General features: G+C 44.6%; 2 protein-coding genes across 3 annotated transcripts in view; both read left to right on the forward strand.

Annotated features, from left to right (window-relative positions):
* Positions 1-1,847: 1,847 nt before the first annotated feature.
* On the forward strand, positions 1,848-14,847 carry PGK1 (phosphoglycerate kinase 1). Its single transcript, XM_074601915.1, has 11 exons — positions 1,848-2,040; positions 4,348-4,398; positions 5,502-5,657; positions 5,776-5,920; positions 8,037-8,140; positions 8,872-8,991; positions 11,014-11,128; positions 11,421-11,600; positions 12,133-12,310; positions 12,579-12,677; positions 14,370-14,847. The coding sequence occupies exons 1-11, from the start codon at positions 1,976-1,978 to the stop codon at positions 14,408-14,410; spliced, it is 1,254 nt and encodes a 417-aa protein (XP_074458016.1). The 5' UTR covers positions 1,848-1,975; the 3' UTR covers positions 14,411-14,847.
* A 3,116-nt stretch (positions 14,848-17,963) lies between these two features.
* AMOT (angiomotin) overlaps positions 17,964-18,521 on the forward strand; it is a 68,917-nt gene continuing 68,359 nt past the window's right edge. For both annotated transcript variants that reach the window (XM_074600569.1, XM_074600567.1), the window contains exon 1: positions 17,964-18,122. The gene's annotated coding sequence lies outside the window, so the exon portion shown is untranslated. The remainder of the gene's footprint in view (positions 18,123-18,521) is intronic.

Below are 18,521 nucleotides of genomic sequence, written 5' to 3' on the forward strand. Positions count from 1 at the left end.
TGGTGACACTGAGAGTGCCCCCCAGGTTCTCTGGTTTACAGGGACCCTGCTGGCTACTGCAAGTTCAGGCCTGTTTACTAATTTGCAGGAAGGACCCTTGGATACACTCCAGAGTTACTCTGCAGTCAATATTGAGACCATTACTGAACCTAATTTAATTTGATTTATATCTGTAGATTATAAACTCTGCTGACACACACTGATAAACTAAGGTGATGCTTACCTGGTCTTCTGCATCCTAACAGGTGACTTCACATATTATATTTCACATCACTTATCAGTTTTTTCCCACTTGTGTCATTTCAGCTTTTATTGCTGTTGAGATTGCCATAAAATTTGGATAAAATGATGTCTCTAACCTGTCTTGGAGGCCCATCCTTTTCCGAGCCTTCTAACAAGTCTTGCGACAAGAGTCTCCTGCCCTAGAGCCCACACAGGCTGCATGTTTTCATCCATGTGTGAGCGGTGCATTAGTTTAGCTCTCTATGTATCTTTGTACTTTGTTTCTTGTAAGTGCACACTGTTTTCTTCTGTTCTGCCTGCACTTCACTTGCCTGTTTTAGGCTCTTCCTCTAAGTTTGGCCTTTCTGTCAGAAAAAAAAAAAAAAGATTTTGTCAGGCACTCAGCTTGCCATCACCATTTTCTCAGCAGTGTCTGCATATGTAGTGAGTGTAGCAAAAAGCTAAACCTGCCAGGAAACAGAAAGGCCTAGCTACCCGAAGGGTAAAAGGGTAAAAAGAATTTTTTTACAAACCATACTTTCGGAAAGTGTATCCCTTTAAACAGTTGTTCTTTTCTCCAGTTGTCTTAAAAAATATGAATCTATCTAGGTCATTTAAAAATATCCTGAGTTTTGCCTTTTAGTTGAGATGCCAGACCTGTGTATTGGCTGTGCAGGCATCTGTCCTTCATTTGAGGGATCCCCACCAACTGACAGACATCCACCATTTATGGATATTTTACTCTCAGATAAGGCCCAGAACTATTAATTTGGATCATAGAATCACAGAATTGTATAGGCTGGAAGGGACCTTTAATATCATCAAGTCCAACCGTTAACCTAACGCTGCCAAGTCCACCACTAAACCATGTCCCTCAGCACCTTGTCTATCCGTTTTTTAAATACCTTCAGGGATGGTGACTCAACCATTTCCCTGGGCAGCCTGTTCCGGTGTTTCATAACCCTTTCGGTGAAGAAATTTTTCCTAATATCCAATCTAAACCTCCCTTGGCACAACTTAAGGCCATTTCCTCTTGTCGCCTGTTAACGTGGGAGAAGAGACTGATCCCCATCTCTCTACACCCTCCTTTCAGGTAGAGAGCGAGGTCTCCCCTCCGCCGCCTCCTCTCCAGGCTGAACACCCCCAGCTCCCTCAGCCGCCCCTCACAAAACTTGTGCTCCACACCCCTCACCAGCTCCATTGCCCTTCTCTGGACCATCTCCTTCAGAGATTGGAAACGAAAGAGGGTTCATTTCAGTGAAATCTGATCAAGTACTTAAGGAGGCAACAAAACAAATAGCTGATTATTTCCAAAAGCTGGATGAACAGTATTGCTGGGGGACTGTGCAGGTTTACATTACCTGCAGGAACTGCTGTACTGTGTTTTCCAGAAAAAAAACATTTTATATGCTGCTCTTGTAGATTTATTTTTAATTCTACAATAAAATACATTTTTAAATTCGTGCCTGATCTGTGGCAGCCCGGCGGCGCGGTCGAGGCCTGTACCTGCCCAGCGCCTCTGAGGCGCCGAGCGGCTGCGTGCGGGACGTGACTGGGCCTCCGCGGGGGCGGGCAGGCCGCTGACGGGCAGGCAGCTCGACCAATAGCAACACTCGGCGGGCGGCGCGGCCCAATCGTTGAGGAGCAGGGGCGGGACGGGCTGGGTGCCGGCGGCGCTGGCGGTCGCTGCGGCAGAGCACGGGCGGCGGCGTAGCAGAGCGGAGCTGCGTGTTGGTCTGAGCCGGGAGCAACCATGTCTCTCTCCAACAAGCTCACCCTCGACAAGGTGGACGTGAAGGGCAAGCGAGTCGTCATGAGGTGAGGAGCTGGGGTCTGACGCACGGTGAGGGGACGAACGGCCCGGCCGTTCACGGGGCCGCCGCCCCTGGTGCCCTTGTCCCCGGGGGCGGCCCCCAGCACCAGCCGGGCCCCGTGAGGAGGGCACGAGGCCGCGGGGGTGGGGGAGATGTTTCCCGGGGATGGAGAGGGGTAGAGAGCCGCCCATGGCCTCCCGGGCCCCGGCGGGGTTGATCTGTGCCCTCCCCCCTCCGGCCCCCCCCGTGCTGGATCCGGGCGGGCCTTATTGCAGATCCAAAAAGTGTTGCAATGAAAAACTGAAAATACGGCTCTGATCAGCTACCCAAATAAAACGGTAATTCTCCATTTTGCAATAAGAGTCCAGTCGCCGGTATTCAGCACGTCCTGGTGTAAAACCCTAAAATAGGAATTCATGGCTCATTTATAAAACATCAAGGCCTGCTGAAAGCCTGATGTTGGAATTGCTGACAGATACTGGGCGATAAGGGCACATCCTGCTCGAAATACTTTTATTGTGGGATTCTTTGTCAAGGTCACCATAATATGACTAGTAAGTGGCTGTTACCTTGCTCGGTGAGTGGGCAGGTGTAATAAAATTATAACTTCTCTTCCCTGTAGTCTGCGTCAGACAACTTGCGCTTTTTATCTTGTCTCTCTGCCATCTTATTTTAGTAGTTCACTAGAAATTTGATTACCAGAATCTCGCTCCCGTAATGAGTAGTGAAGAAGCTGGCTCAGAATTTGCATGCGCTTCCTAAATCTGGTACAACAAAAGAGCTTTTTATCTCTGTAACAACTGTGAGGGTTTTGCCATGTAACTGTTTTTTCCTTTTCTGATTTGTGTTACAGTCCTGGGTTGGCAGGGGATGGGTTAGCCAGTTCTTAGTCTCTGATAGTTAATGGACACCTCTGTCTTTGCAGTTCTGCGATGAGCTACTAAAACCAAGTGAAACAGCAGATGATGTGTCAATCTTTGTGTTTCCTGCCTGCATCTCATTTCCCTGAAAAGAGTCACCATGTGCTCTCAGTACTGCTAAAATCAATACTTCCTTTTTTCTTCTCATATTCATCATAACTTTGGCATACTCCTAACCCGCTTATTTTCAAGTCCTAATGCTGAAGCTTCAAGAGAAGTTGGGAATGGGGAGGAGAAAGGATTCAGAGGGAGCTCAGATTTCAGGTGTTGTGCAATGGGGAAGAAGGGTGAGCTGGGTCTTTCTTTTGTAGCTCTGATGCCTCTGTAAAGCAAACTATTCTTTTATTCTCTCATTTTAGAATAATAGCACGATAATGGTGCTTTTCTTTCCCCTTTCTAGAATTAGTCCACTGTACTGTGAGGCTGCCAGTTCAATTTCTTTCTGCTCAGCTACTCCTGTTCTGCTGGCGGCTTTTGTTGTTCTTTCAATCTGTGTCTCGTGCTGAGCAGGCTACAAGAGAATTCAGGCAACTTCCTGAATTGTTGTTGCTCTTTAATATAGATACAGAATAACAAAGAGCAAACCGTAATGCCATATTTCACTTTCCTCACTCTGATATGCTGTTACAGTGGGTTGGTTGTTCCCTTCCGTAATTCTGTGAGTAATTTCTGCCTTTGGTGTTATGCAACACAGCTTCCCGCGGCTGCTCCTCAGCACATGTGCGCGAGGTATGCTGGTGACAAATGGCTGATGAAACTCCTCCCTTCCATTCATTCATCCATCCGGTAGGAGTAGGGAAGTTACCTCTAGATCCACCTTAGGTTTTCCAGTGGGAATGTGGTAAAGCCACAGCACTCGTCTGCAGAGGGATTAGAGCTGCAGAGAAGGGAAATTTGAAGTTCGAAGCAGTAACTGGACAGCTTCCTTGAGCCTGCCTGCTTGCCGTAGTAGCCCAACCAGGTATTTTAGAGGCCTCGTTAGAGAGCACAATGTCAGTTTTTCATTATTTGCCTCCCTTCCCTTGAAAGCTCCAAGTCGGTGATCTGAGACCACATTGTTTAAAATGAGAAGGTTGTGGGGAGCTTGTTCAATCTCTTATTTCCTGCTTCAGCATCATTGCTACTGTGGTCATGAGCATTAGGATGTGTTGGTGGCATAGCTTTACTAAGTGATTCAGGAGATGTTTGTTCTCCCTTTGTGTTCTGTTATTACAAGCAGAAGTAGCTAATAACATACTGATTTCAAAACGGAACTTGTGTACAAGGTAGAGCTAAAAATCTTACTCTAATTGTAAAGTTGCTTTTCTAGCCAGTGACTTTACTGGCAGGTTCTCTCACTCTTTGTGAAAGACATTTGTTGAGTATTTCATTTTATTTCTGTTTTTTTTTAGGGTTGACTTCAACGTTCCAATGAAGGATCACAACATAACCAACAATCAAAGGTGAGCCATAATTTCCATCCCAGATGGGAGTCCCAAAGTTCTAGCTCTGATTTTACCCCAGTTCTGTTAGCAGTACCTGGAATGCTGCCATGATTAAGCTGTCGTTGCTTGTACCAGAATACTAAAGGTGTCTCAGAGAAGGTCCAACAAGTGTTAATTAAAACCCCTGTAGCTATTAGCAGACTGTGCTAACTACAAGGCTTCTTCTCATCATAGCTGCTGTGCAAAGCATATAGAAAAAGTCCCTTAATTGTACAGATCCTAAACTTAATTCTTTAAATGTGTATGAAGTGTTATGACCATTTCACAGCCACATCCCTTTGGCTGTGTGTGAAAATTTGCTGTATTTGTTCATAGTATCCAGAAGACTTTCTGCATCCTGGTTACCCTGCAGTTGTGTGAACTTGTTGGCTTATGTTAGAATAATTGTTCTAGTGCAGCATACAAAGACACAGGTTTAGATATCAAATGTCTTGTCTTGCTTGTCTGTCACTTGTGGGCCTATGCCAGTTTTGTTCCCCACAATATGCTCACTGCTCGACATTCCCATCATCTCTATTTATTGGTTCAGGATCACAGACTAAACTGGGAAGCCTGCCAATGTTCAAGTGTGTCCTGGCATTTCTTAGCTACAAGAAATCAGCAGAATTTAGATTACAAACTGCATTTTACTTCCATGTCCTACATTGCAGGGAAGATAACAGTGAAACATATGAAAACATGCTGGAGCGGAGAATTTTGTTGATGCTTTCTGGACTGTGCTTCAGGATTGTCACAGTCCCTAGGAGAGTTAGCTCCATAGGGAAAGCTGTTCTCTTGTTGGATCTTGTTAGTCTCCTAGACATTTGTTCTAGCAAGGATAGGCGGCTAAGAAGCCTGGTCTCCCTTTTGGAGACTTACTGATGAGATCTAGGCTGAACCATGTGAACGCCAGAGCTAAGATGGACTTCTTAAGCAATTGTTCTGCCCAGCTTTTGTACTCCATTTCTTCTGTCATTTTTAAGGGATGACTCCCAAGGCTCTTCTGTAAGTGGTCACTAAGTCTACTTGTGTGGTAAACTCTGCTTGAATCCTTTTTAACTTGTTCTTCTCTGCCATTACAGAATCAAGGCAGCTGTTCCTACCATCAAGCACTGCTTGGATCATGGAGCCAAGTCAGTGGTTTTGATGAGTCACCTGGGTCGCCCAGATGGTGTTCCTATGCCTGAAAAGTTCTCCTTGGCCCCAGTAGCTGTGGAGCTTAAAGCACTCATGGGCAGGTGAGGTAGAAGAGCAGTCCAGCATGTACCACCCTTTTTCTGGTGGCAGACCTGGATGCTTTCCTTTCTGAAAGAATGAGTCACTGGTGGGATGACAGTGTATACCTTTTGTTTGCAGGGAGGTCTTATTCCTGAAGGATTGTGTTGGTCCTGAGGTGGAAAAGGCCTGTGCTAATCCTGCAGCTGGCTCCGTCATCCTGCTAGAGAACCTCCGATTCCATGTAGAAGAAGAAGGGAAAGGGAAGGATGCTTCAGGGAACAAGGTGAAACTTCAAGTCTAACTTTTGTGCATGCCTGTTCTGGTCTTACTACCTTGTTTGCTGCAGATAGACAAGGAGCTAGCAGCCTAAAATGTTATTTATGAATTCACTCTCAGAAGGATGTCAGAGATCTTTAGTTCAGCATGTCCGATCATTTGTACCATGCTGTGCAAAAGTTCTAGTCAAATGCATTGAATTTACAAGATAAGACAACTTCAGTGAAAGGCTACAGATCACTCTGCTGATGGTGGCGTAGTCTGTAAAAGAAGGAAAAAGGAGCAAAATAGGGCTGTACAGGAAATTGATTGCTGCTTATTAGACTTTATTTTGGGATGTCTAAAACAAGAAACAAGGTCTGTTGGAGATAGTTTGCCACTGGGGCCATAAGAATGACACTTTTTTCTTGGTTATCTGGCTAATGTTTTAATATAATGTTTAAACATCCTGCAGCATAGGGATTAACAAACCCTTTTATAAGCCTGTCTGCTCTTATGAGTGGGCATCTAGAACCGGGCTGCCTTGCACCTCTGACATTTTCTTGAAGGTCAAGAAGAGTGCTTGCTCCAGACACCTGCTTTTCTTAGCGATGGTGACCCTGTTGACTGTGCAGGCCTTGGCTCCTTTCAGATTCAGTGCGTGGAGTGGAATGCTGAAATCATGTGGTGCCCTTTATGGTCTGACACAGGACTCTTGTAGCTTAGAAAACTAACACAGAGAACTAATAAGCCTTTGCAGATGGCAGTGAGAAATTGAACAAGTCTGGAATTATTCACTGTTAGAACTGTGTGCCACTGAAAGCCAATGTGGTGGCAGGGAGAAGAGTGGGGCAAGAATTTAATTTGCTTTGGGAAACAGTCCCCTGGTTTTGTGCATTTCTCTAATTCTGAGGTTATTTATCTGGATGTATGCATACGGAAGCATGCACTGCAGTTGAGCACAACAGGAGAGATGTTGACAGACCTGTTTCTCATCCTAACAGAGGTGAAAGTCAGTGTATGGAAATAGTGATGCGATACAAGACTGCAGATTACTAGCTGGTGCTTATAAACTCTGGCTTTCCAAAGCAGATCAAGTGGTAATGGTTCCTTCCTTCAGAGCCTCTTGTGTTCTGCTTACAGATGTTACTGGTTTTAACAGGAGCGCTTAATCTCTTTGGGTAAAGCCAGGCAATTTACCAAGTGAAGGAGCAGTTGACAGCATTGTTCTATAATCTGCGTAGTCCCTTTGGCTTGTCTTCTGCTCAGGCTGTGTGAATAAAAGGGTACCCAAAGCCGCCCTGAACCTATCTGCCATATATTAGAGTACCTTCCTGCTGACGTCCCTGTGGTGTTACATCTGGGTGCTAGCAGAGGCTTCACTTGGGCTGGTGAGCTGATGAAGCAGAAAGGTTCTCGGAGAGGTGATCTCTGACTGCCAGTCTGGGCTGTTCTTTAAGAGCAAGTGGCTGTAAACTAGGCCTGAGCAGTCACTTACTGTCAAAGTGAGCTCTGTTGTCTTTTCATGGTGGGAAAGAAAACCGAACTACATGAGCTGTCCCATGAGGACTTGGTAGGATGCTTGGAGGATGGAGAAAAAGTCTTTTAACAGAAATGCATCTGTTCTTGCCCACTACATGCTAAGCTTATCTCCAGCTTTCTGATGTTGGCTGCTTTCACCTGTGGCCTGCTATGTGCAGCTGCTAAATCAATCCTTCAGGAGCTCGTCCTTTTACCTATGGCACTTGGAGACCACACTTTCTTTGTTCAGTAAGCGAGCATGAGTTTGTTTAGTCTCATCTCAGCATTGCCTTGTCTCTGCATGTGGTTTCTGTGTTACCTGTGTTCACTGCACAAAACGGGAAGTCTTGGAGAGAGACTGAAAGGTTGGTAGCGCTGTAATTCATTCCTGTTCTGTTGATGGACTAGAAACTTGAAGTGTGAACAGTCCTCAGGCCTGTAATAGCAGTCTTGGGGGGTTTAACGTGGAGTTTAAACCTTTTTGTTGCTCCTGCTGGACTGAGAAAGAACATATGAAATCCAGTGACCCAACAGGATGAACTGATGATTTTCTTCAGCTGACCTTTCTTTGCTTTGGATTTTCAAGTCAAATTGATGACTTTGCTCATTCTTTCTCTTTTTAGATCAAGGCTGATCCTGCAAAAGTGGAGGCTTTCAGAGCCTCTCTTTCTAAACTGGGAGATGTCTATGTCAATGATGCTTTTGGAACGGCCCACCGAGCTCACAGGTGTGTATCCATTTTTTTTTTTCCATAGGCTGAACTGCAAAATGATGTCTGCCATTGCAACTCATGCAGCTCTGCCCCCAATGAGTTTTAACTTCCTTTTGGGCTTATTCCGTTGTCATTCTGCTATGTTTGCTCCTGAGCAATGGATTTAGTGGAGGTAGTTGTCAATAGTGTGTGCTCTCTCAAGTTTGCCTCTGGGAGCAGGAGACAGATGAAACTCTTTAAGACTTGAATTGATTTTTAGGCTTTGAAGATACAAAAATTACTTGCTTAGGACTTGTATAAATTGTCCTGCAATTATAGCAGACCTCTTTTCCAAAAGATTAATAGCTCCAGATTAATTATTCTCATGGACCGTGTTTAGATATGTGTACTTGCAGATTCTAGTGGTCCTCTTTGATCTTGATTTCATAATCCAGTGCTATGGGAGGAATACATCTCTGCTCTTGCTATGCTTATTTGTCCCTCAACGTTTTGGATCACTAGTTAACACTATACATGTCTTGCGTATCAATGTGTCCGTGCAAAAACAATCTCAGAAAGTAAGTGCGTACAGCCATCTTATCAAACTAGGAAAACTAAAACCTCTTGTTTGTTTTCATGCAGGTAGTAGCTATTCTCATTGCTGCAGCTGACTAAATGATTTGCTTTATAATGCTGAGACACAGGGGTGTTTGGACCTGTACTGATGGAAAATTTTTCCTTTCCTTACTCTTACTTTTATTCTGCAGCTCCATGGTAGGTGTCAATCTGCCTCAGAAGGCTGCTGGCTTCCTGATGAAGAAAGAACTGGATTATTTTGCTAAGGCCCTAGAGAGTCCAGAGAGACCCTTCTTAGCAATTCTTGGAGGGTAAGATTCAAGAATATATCGACTCTGTATTTCTATTTAACTCCTCTGTAAGAAATGAAAAGTTACTTTGGCTTGGTGCAAACAAGTGCTTTCCTTTGAACTGTACCTACATTTCAGATTTCAGATAAGTTCTGAGGTCTTTGTAAGGTGTGGGTTATAGAGGAGCTAACTGACCATGTCCCCTCCTGTGAAGAGCTGCTTGATACACACGATGGCCCTGAAACATTCAGTGACTTTTCCTCCATGGTTCAGAGTACAAGCATCCTGCCAGCTCAGCACTGTGTAAACTGACACGGTGTGTCATTATGCAATGGTGACCTACTGTAGCTGGATGGGCCTCTGCTTTTCCACAGCAGCTAGCGTGCAAAGAAACTTGAAGGTGCAAAACCAAGTGACTGCTTGTGTGTAGAAGTAATTTCCCATTGCCGCCAATTTTTCTTACCTGTATGTGCAGTTTAGCACTGTAGTTCTATAACAGTGTATTTCAGTTCATCAGGTGAATTAAAACACTTTGCTAAGTAACACAAAGCTGGGATACTGTAACATTCCCGTGTTCTTGATGGAAATATGTGGCTTATTCCTGCTCTTTGCACCCATAAATGTATTTTTTAAGTAGTAGTACTTGGTTCTCACATAAAGTTTTAAACTACTTCTGTGACCTTGGTTATACTGAACAATGCTTTTTTTCTTTTTGTTAGTACCCTTCCAAGGTTTACAGCTGCAGGCGACCCATCAATAAGTGCTATAAACTCCTCATTGCCTTTGATGGAAGTTGCAGGTATATCACCAAGGGAAAGATTGTTAGTTACTTTGTCAGATATTTGAGTTAGAGCAGCAACTAGGATGGCCAAAATGTTAAAATACCAGGCCTATTAGTAAAGTCTGGAGGTGTTGTAAATCCAGGGGGAACAAAATAACATTTTTTTGAGAGGTGCCTAACAAGGGTGACCAGCATGTCCCAGTCTAGGAGCTTGATACTGAACTCCCTGTGTCACCAAGGACTGATGAATGCCAACTCCATCTTAGTGAGTCACAAGAGGAGCTGTGAGAGCAGTTCAGAGCCGGAATATACCTTTATCTGTTTCAAAGCACCACTGTTCCACTGGCGGTGCAGCTGGTTCGGAGGTGGGATAGCAGATTGAGTAACTCTTGCTTGATTGTACCAGAGGGAGGTCACACTTGGAAGCTGCATGTGGTCCAGCTGTAGATTCGCTACTGCTTATATATAACTAAATTGGGCCTAGAAGATGAACTGAGAACAACTGTACTAACATGTAAACTGGAAATGAAATGTGTTGGCAAAGAAAGACCACGTGCAGGAAAGTAATTCAGTGCCAGGAGCAGGGTAAGTGCAAGGGAAAGAAACAAAAATCTAGTTCACCTTCACATCTCTTTCTGCCTGTAGCTGCATACGGCAAGATGGGCTCTGCAGGGTTTTGCTGTGGCTCCGTCCCATCCCATCAACGCTTCTTTACCAGTCCAGCTCCCACAGTGTAGCAACATTAGCAACTTGCACGGCTTAAACTGGGGTCAGCAGCTGGTTCACACCAGAGCTCTCCATTGTCACTAAGATTGGATTTGTAGAGGCAATACATATTTCTTATGGTTAGGTCTGAAAGCATTTTATTCATGAAATTCATGTCATTATCCCTGTTCTAGAGATGAGGAAAATAAAGCAGAAAGAAGAAATCATCTTACCTAATGTCACCAAGCAGGGCATGATCAAACTAAGACTACAATGCAAGTTTCCTGAGTGCCAGGCTAGGTGTAGCTCAGGGTTGTTTTCTACGGTCTTTTATGGAGCTTTCTTTTAGATAACAACAAAAATTCCATACATGGCATTAAAGAGGGAAGATGGAAGACTTGTGTCTATTTACTGCCTCCTCTGCCATCCCTTTGTAAAGTAAGAATGTCCTTGTGAGGCTTCATGCTGTCTTAGCTAAAGATTACTAGAGAGTAAGTTCTGTCTGAGGAGTTTTGGGCAGTGGCTACATTATTCTTTTTCCTTCTCTCTCTTGCCAGAGCCAAAGTTCAGGATAAGATCCAGCTGATCAGTAACATGTTGGATAAGGTCAACGAGATGATCATTGGTGGTGGAATGGCTTTCACCTTCCTGAAGGTGATCAACAACATGGAGGTATGAAAATATGTCAGCTCCTACTAAAGAATATGGTCAGAATGTCGCTTATGTATTGTGGTATTGAGAACTGGCTGTCTCAACTCTGCAAAAGTAGGGAGTGCTGAGAAGTTACTTGACAATCACTTTGCAAAAATCAGATTATTGCCTATGTTTAGCTGTGTACTTTAAGAAAACAGTCTTTCCAGAATTGCTGTCTGTGTAGTTTGGCTTGACTGCTGCTTTTCTCTTCTGTAAAGACCAGTAGCTAAAGAAAGGCTTCTCTTTTACTTTTCCCAAACAATTTCTCTAGATTGGCAACTCTCTGTTTGATGAAGAGGGATCAAAAATTGTCAAGGACCTGATGGCCAAGGCAGAGAAGAACGGCGTGAAGATTACTCTGCCTGTTGACTTTGTCACTGCAGACAAATTTGATGAGAATGCACAGACTGGGGAAGCCACAGTGGCTTCAGGCATTCCTGCTGGCTGGATGGTAGGTTTTAATAGGCAAGGGACTAAGAGAAGTAGTACGCAGCAGTGGGGTGGGAAGGACACCTCTTAAAGGAGTAGAAAGAGTAATTGTGATCCTTTGCAAATGTTTCTGAAGGCAGTCAAGCTGTGTAGAGTGTGTTGGTTTAATGAAATTGAAGCTGTGTTGTTCTGAATTTTTAAGTCTAAAGTAGCTTTTATGAGATTTGGATTAAAACAGCAAAATTCTTCTAAAACCTTCAGATCTGAATGCAGGAGAAATCCCTTTTATTTGACTGGAATTTAAGTAGAGTTGGCAAAAGTTTCTAACCAAGGCTTCAAGCATTTTACATTGATTTTAAAAATGACTTATCCTTAGATAAATACTACACCAAACTCCACCCTACGGCAGCAGCTTTCTGCTCCTTGGTATTCAGAGCAGAGAAACTCTTGCTTCATATCCGGGGTTGAGGGGGTAGCTTCAGAGGATCCCAGCTAGATATTGGTGATTGGAGATGAGGGTTGGCAGTAAGTATATCTGTGGCGTCTCGTCTTAGGGCTTGGACTGTGGCCCTGAAAGTGTGAAGAAGTTTGTGGAAGTTGTGGGAAGGGCCAAGCAAATTGTGTGGAATGGTCCAGTTGGTGTCTTTGAGTGGGACAAGTTTGCCAAAGGAACCAAAGCCCTGATGGACAAAGTGGTAGAAGTAACTGGAAAGGGCAGCATCACCATTATCGGTAAGTAGTTGTATGTGTGTGTTCTTGTCTTTCTAAATGCAACAAGGAAACTTCTGCTTGTCAGTCCCAAGTTAAAAATACTGATCAAATTGTTTTTCTTTCCTCATGTTTTCATCTGTCCTTCAGCTTGGAGGTAGGGCTCTAAAAACTGCTGTATGTACTCATGCTGAGTATGTGCAAGCGGTGCTAGCCTGTAGCAAGGCTATGGCCCTTAAGCTGAAAAAAATCTAAGTTTCTTTGTGTCTCACTGATTTTGTTTGTATTACAGGTGGTGGAGATACAGCCACTTGCTGTGCAAAGTGGAACACTGAGGATAAAGTTAGCCATGTCAGCACAGGAGGTGGCGCCAGCCTGGAACTGCTAGAGGGTAACCGTTCTTTTATCTTAACTTGTTTGAGCAAATCAGGGAGTTCTGGGTGCTCTACCATGTGTTGATTCAAGAAAGCACAACAATAGAATGAATGTCTCTTCTGTTCCACCATGTGGAATTGCAGTAGCTTTTTTGAAGAATGAGGAGCTCATTGCTCTTCTTTTGTAGTCCTCCTAGAGAAAGAGAGGAAAGAAAATGGAGTGATTCTTGCAAACAGCACAGTCTGAAAGCAAAGTCCAGAAAGCAAAAATGCTGGAATAGAAGATAAAACAGCTTTGAGAGCGGGCTCTCTTCTGTAGATGATCCCCTGAGATATGCTAACCAGACTGTTTAAAATGCCCAGTTTCTGTTAGGGAAATCTCATCAGAATAGTCTCGAATTTTTGCCAGAGGTCTCCTTTTTAGCGCATTGTTTGAAATTCCCTGGTTTTGGGGAGCCCTCTGGTGATCACTTAGGAACCTGCACGAGGTTACTTTGAATTCAAAATGGTGAGAATCTACAGGATTCTTCTAATGAGTTACATTGTACTCTAAATAGGTTTTCATTTCCTCTGGTAATTAGCTGTTTCCCAATATGTGTAAATTATCTAATACTGTCAACTTCTCTGTAGAATCGAAACTGCAATAAACTGCATTGCAGCTGTTAGTTTCCAGCAGTTACACACGAGACAGAGCTTTTGTTTCTGTTGCCTAGGGAGTGATAGTAGAGGGAAAGAATGCAGATGGCTAGAAAGAAACACTGTGTAACCGATTTATTCAAAAGGCAAACTTGTCTAAGTTTTGGCCCAAAGTGTGGGTTTGTGTGTGATCTTTTAAAAGTAACGGAAGTCTAGCTAATTAGAAAAGCTTCTGAAGATTTAAAAAAAAAAAAAAAAAAAGGGCAAAAAACCCTCCAAAACCCCCAGCAAACTAGAGCATTGTGAACAGTGTTAAAATTCAGTACTGCCACATGGCTTGAGCATTAGAAGGTAGATTTTCTGAAAAAAAGCAAAACCAGATTGGTCTCCCTTCATTATTTTAAAATAGGACAAAAAGCCAAAAATGCTTTAGAAAACATTGCGCTTTAATAATCTGGGCTCTCATACTCAAAGATGAGCATATTCTTTGCTTCCATCAGTTGGAATGAGGCATGTAAGTATCTAGACCTGGGTTTTTTAGTCCCAGTAAAAGACTTGAGACTTGTGGGAGGCATTGTTTCTTTTTCTTAATTCATTCTTAAAATTTCCACCACACACTCCAGAATTCTATTTACATGCCACTAGGGACTGAAGAAAGTATGCAGCAACTCCCTAGATCCAATCAAAAATCTGTTTGCCATCAAACTTAATGGAAAAATATCTTAGGTGTTTGGATCTGACCCTAGCAGAGACTTGGATAGAAATTCACCATTATTGTTAATTGAGAATTGATGACTGTGGTATGTTAAGAATGTGCCTGCTGACATAGGAGTGCAGCTGTGCGCTGGATACTTACTCCAGCCCTAAAAGGTATTTACTATGTGGAACAGTTTGAGTGCAACGCATATGTCTTAAGAGCCACAGTTGTCAACAGGAGTGTATGTAGAACCAAGCTCTTCCATTTTTAACCTATATTTTCTATATATGTTTAAATGTTGCAGTTGCGAGTGTAAAGTTTAGTTGTTTGAGGGCAGAGGATATTCTTTAACTTTATATTTTTTAACTGCTAACAGGTAAGGTTCTTCCTGGCGTGGATGCCTTGAGCAATGTGTAGAGAACAGATTATCGCCCCGCTTCCCGGTCCTGTGCACAGCCCCTGAGATTCAACACTTCAATGCTTCTGTATTTCAACTCTGCGACAGGCAGATCACAGAATGTAAACCAAAACTGGACAGGGTTTGAGGAGAAGACAGCAGAGAGATTTTACGACTGCAGTTTACATGATGTGGATTTGTCCACCGATATCCCACTTGAATTAATGTAGTGAGTTTAAACTGTTGTTGTGAACTTAGAGTGTATATATTTATATTTTGCCTTTTCAAAGAGATTAATCCCTGTTAGACATGTCTGTTTCTCAGAAAGGAGTGCACTGTGTAGCTTCAATGTTCTTAGCAAGCGTTTTCATCACTTGACACGGTTCAGAAACAAGAGGGGACTCCAGTTTTTTGGAGGCTGATTGTAATAGCTGCTGAATAAACATATTTAAAGTGCTGCCAGTTTGCATATGGTCCTTCTTTCTGATGTTGGTAATATCCTTTTATTTTTATCCAGTGGATTTATAAGCACCCAGTCATCATCAGAGTGAAATTTGTTGGTAAGGAAGTAAATTGTTACAGATATGCCTTTACATTAAAACTTCCATGCCATCAAGTATGAAATTTTGAATGTGCCAGTCTAGTAAAAAAAGTGCAAATTTAAAAGTGTTTCTCATCTAGAGAACTTGCTTTGTTGTAGGCAACTAACGTATCTAATCTGAATATAGGGGAAACTTTGAAGATGAGAGGCAGGTAAAAATCTGAGTAATGGGAAACAGAACCGCAACGCGCCCCTGATCAGGTTTGGGGTCCTAAAAGCACTAAAATTAGCATACTAAAACCACACAGTTGGACAATCAGGCGTGTGTGTGTGGCTTAAGCAAGTTGCAGAACCTCAAGTATTGTCAGTGGAGGACCACCAACACGTTGCAAATGTATAAAGTTGGGATTTCCATTTTGAGTGTCACGCGTTGGCTCCTATGTTTGCTGCAGGACCTGAATGTGAGCACAGGGTGGCTCTAAACCAAACCCAGGACTATGCCAAACTCAGATTGGCTTCTGAGCATCCAAAAGCGTGTTCTGGATTATGTTAGCAGTCACGGCCCTGCTTGTAAGATCCATAAGAAGATGCAGTGCTCTAGCTGAACTGCTTGTGTATCTTCCTGCTGGATCAGAGAAAAGTAAGTGATGTAAAGCAGCGATTGCCTGTTTTTATTCCTTGTGAATTCACAGTGGTATTGTTAGGGTGCTTCCCAGGAGGTTTTGCATGGCCTGAATAGTATAAAGCAGCCAGGACAAACCATGGAGAGAATCGTTGAGGTAAGCAGTAAGCCACAACACAGACTATGCTTTTAAGTTAATTTGTATGTATGTACATAATATTACCAAAACAAAATGAAAGCATGTGTTATAAACAGACACAGCCTATTTGCCAAATTTTACTCAGTCACGGTGGGATGCGAATTAAAACCCAATAATGCTGAAGTGTGTATAAAGCTGTGTATAGAATATATATACTCCTTACATTTTAAAGCTAAAAGTGACTATTGCAAAGAAAAGAAACTAGAAGTAATGCAAATGACTGCAGCACTGTGGTTTTCTCCTCCTCCTCCCCTCCTTTGTAAATCTCCCAAGCATTGTCTGATTACGCATGAATGATGCAGATTTTTGCTAGGATTGCTTGCTCACTGTTGCTCATGTTTTCCAGGCAGGGGTGCAGACCTCCGACAGCTGCAGTAACGAGGCAAAGAAAGGAGCGAGCTTGTCGGCCACAAAAAGACTATGGATTTTGGAAATCCAGTACTACAAAAACAAACATTCCACCATGTTTTATAACAGATTGTTCTTGTCTGGCTCTGTCAAACAAGGCTCTGTGATAGCGCGGCCCATTTTAGTGTCACTCTTACACCCCTGTGTTGCTGGATTCCCATGGAGCAATAACAGGCTCTCCCTCCATAGCTCATTTCTTGGTGTTTACAGTGAAAGGTTGGTGTGTGGCCACTACTTCTGCTGGGGTTTTTCCCCTCTTCATTGAAAGCCACAAAACAATGCTATCTGTAATCAAATATGGCAAGGAATATTAATGCCCCATAGACACAGATGTCTGCACTTCCTAACATTTTCCCACCTGACTTTAGATGCTTGCTATTCACATCTTTAAAATGTCCTTCTGTTTCCACAGGGCTTGTTTTAATTAATGTAATGTTCAGGTGTGTGTGCTCTCTACGCAGCAAACCTTGTACAGCAAGGCCAGAGAGATATTCAGCTTTACAGGTTGTGCAGAAAAATCGATGAAACATCTCAACGTGAGGTGGCAGGAGCTGGACACTTGATGACCAGCAGCTCATCACTTGAGTGACAGAGTTTCCAGATATTTTCTTAAGCTTTCCCTATTAATATTTTTTAGCACCTGGCTCTTAGAGTGATAAAATACTCTTAAGGCATCTAGAGGTTCCTTCTCTCACTAAATTTGACATCCTCTGGAGTCACACCCATCTTCATAGATTATTTTTCCATGTGTTCTGATGACTTTACTAGAAATGAATCTTGGATGGTTCTGCTTTTACAGTTTTATTGCTTTAGTTGAGAGGGTTTTTCGGGCGAGCAATGTTGCTTGTTAGAAACATTGTGTAAGACACTAGAAGACAAAGCTGTCGCAGAAAGCTCATGATGTTATGAAGGTAATAGATTTAGCAGGTAAGTGGGCTGATAATAAGAGCCAGGTGAAATAAACAATGAAGAGCTTAAATCCTCATGGCTGAGATTATAAAAAATTTCAACATAAAAGACTTAAAATTGGTTGTCAAGAAAGTAAGCTCTTTTTAGGCTAAAATACATGAGCTTTCATACTGGTGTCTCCTTGCATAATTTACAATCTACTGTTAACTGTAGAAGGTAGAGAAAGCGTTTCCATGTTGTAAAATGTGGTACTCGAAATGGTACTTGAAAAAGTTAGTTGTAAAAATGGCAGTCACCCTGTAGCACTGGTGACTCAGCCATGTGCAGGGTCATCAGCTCTGATATGGCAGAGGGGGCCCAGGACAGCCTTAATATTCACATCCTTAATATTTGCGTTTCTGGCTGGCATTAAAACACCAAAACTTTTTGCTACAGCTCTGCCTTTCTGAGGAACAGGCCTCCTGTGGGCAGCGGCCATTTTGTGATGGTGGGGAAGGCACCCCCCTCTCTTGGAGGGAAGGATGAGTGTCTCCATCCCCTCTTTTTCTGTGCGTTCCCCTTGACGCCTGCCTCCTTGGTGTGCCTCACAGCCCAGCTGCTGCTTTACAGTGGACTTTTGCGCCTTTAGCCCCCTGCGTGTCCCAGGCCTGCTGGAGCGGAGCTGCCTTCATGGAGCACCTGCCTGGGCCACCTCTCCCCCATCGGCCGAGACGTGGGGACCTAAAGGAGCCGACGGAGGCAGCTTCCCTCCGGCCCCAGGGCCGCGCAGCGAGGGCTGTGCTCCCGCTCAGCGTCCAGGCGGTGAGGCCCGGCCCGGTGAGGCGGCGGCGGGGCGGGAGGACTACACTTCCCGGCCGCCTTTGCCGGCGCCGGCCCAGCGGGGGATGCCGGGTGCCGTAGTTGCAGCCGCCTGGTGAAAGTTAATAACTGAATCTGGGGTAGGCACTTCCCAGAGCTCCTCGGTGTCTCTCATTGCCATGCCGGCTTTGTCACCTCGGAGGGAAGAGGAGCAAGATGGATGAGCGGGCGGACGCTGGGGCAGGGGCCCGCGGGGTAAGGAGCGGGTGCGGAGGTGGGGAGAGGCTGGGGCCGTCGCTACGGGGCTGGCTGGCTGAGGGGAGCGCGGCTGGCTGCTGCCCCGCCGGCCCTCCGCGACGAGGAGGGGGCCGCGGCCGCCCCGCCCGGCCGGCCGGGATGCTGGGCTCCGGGGGCAGGTGCAGCGGAGAGCGGCGCGGGGCTTCACCCGCCGGAGGGGCTGCTGAGGCGGGGGCGCGCCGCGCCGGCTCACGCCGAACGGCCGCCGTGGCCCCGGCCCTTCCCTCGGCTCCTGCCTGAGGGAAATGCCGGCCCACCCCCCGCGCTGCCCCCGCCTCGCACCTCCCGGGTGGCGGGGGTCTCCCCTCAGAGCCCGGGGAAGGGGCTCCCGTCTCTCTCCGCCGCCCTCACGGGGAC

Source organism: Larus michahellis, chromosome 9, assembly GCF_964199755.1.
Source record: "Larus michahellis chromosome 9, bLarMic1.1, whole genome shotgun sequence".
NCBI lineage: Eukaryota > Metazoa > Chordata > Aves > Charadriiformes > Laridae > Larus > Larus michahellis.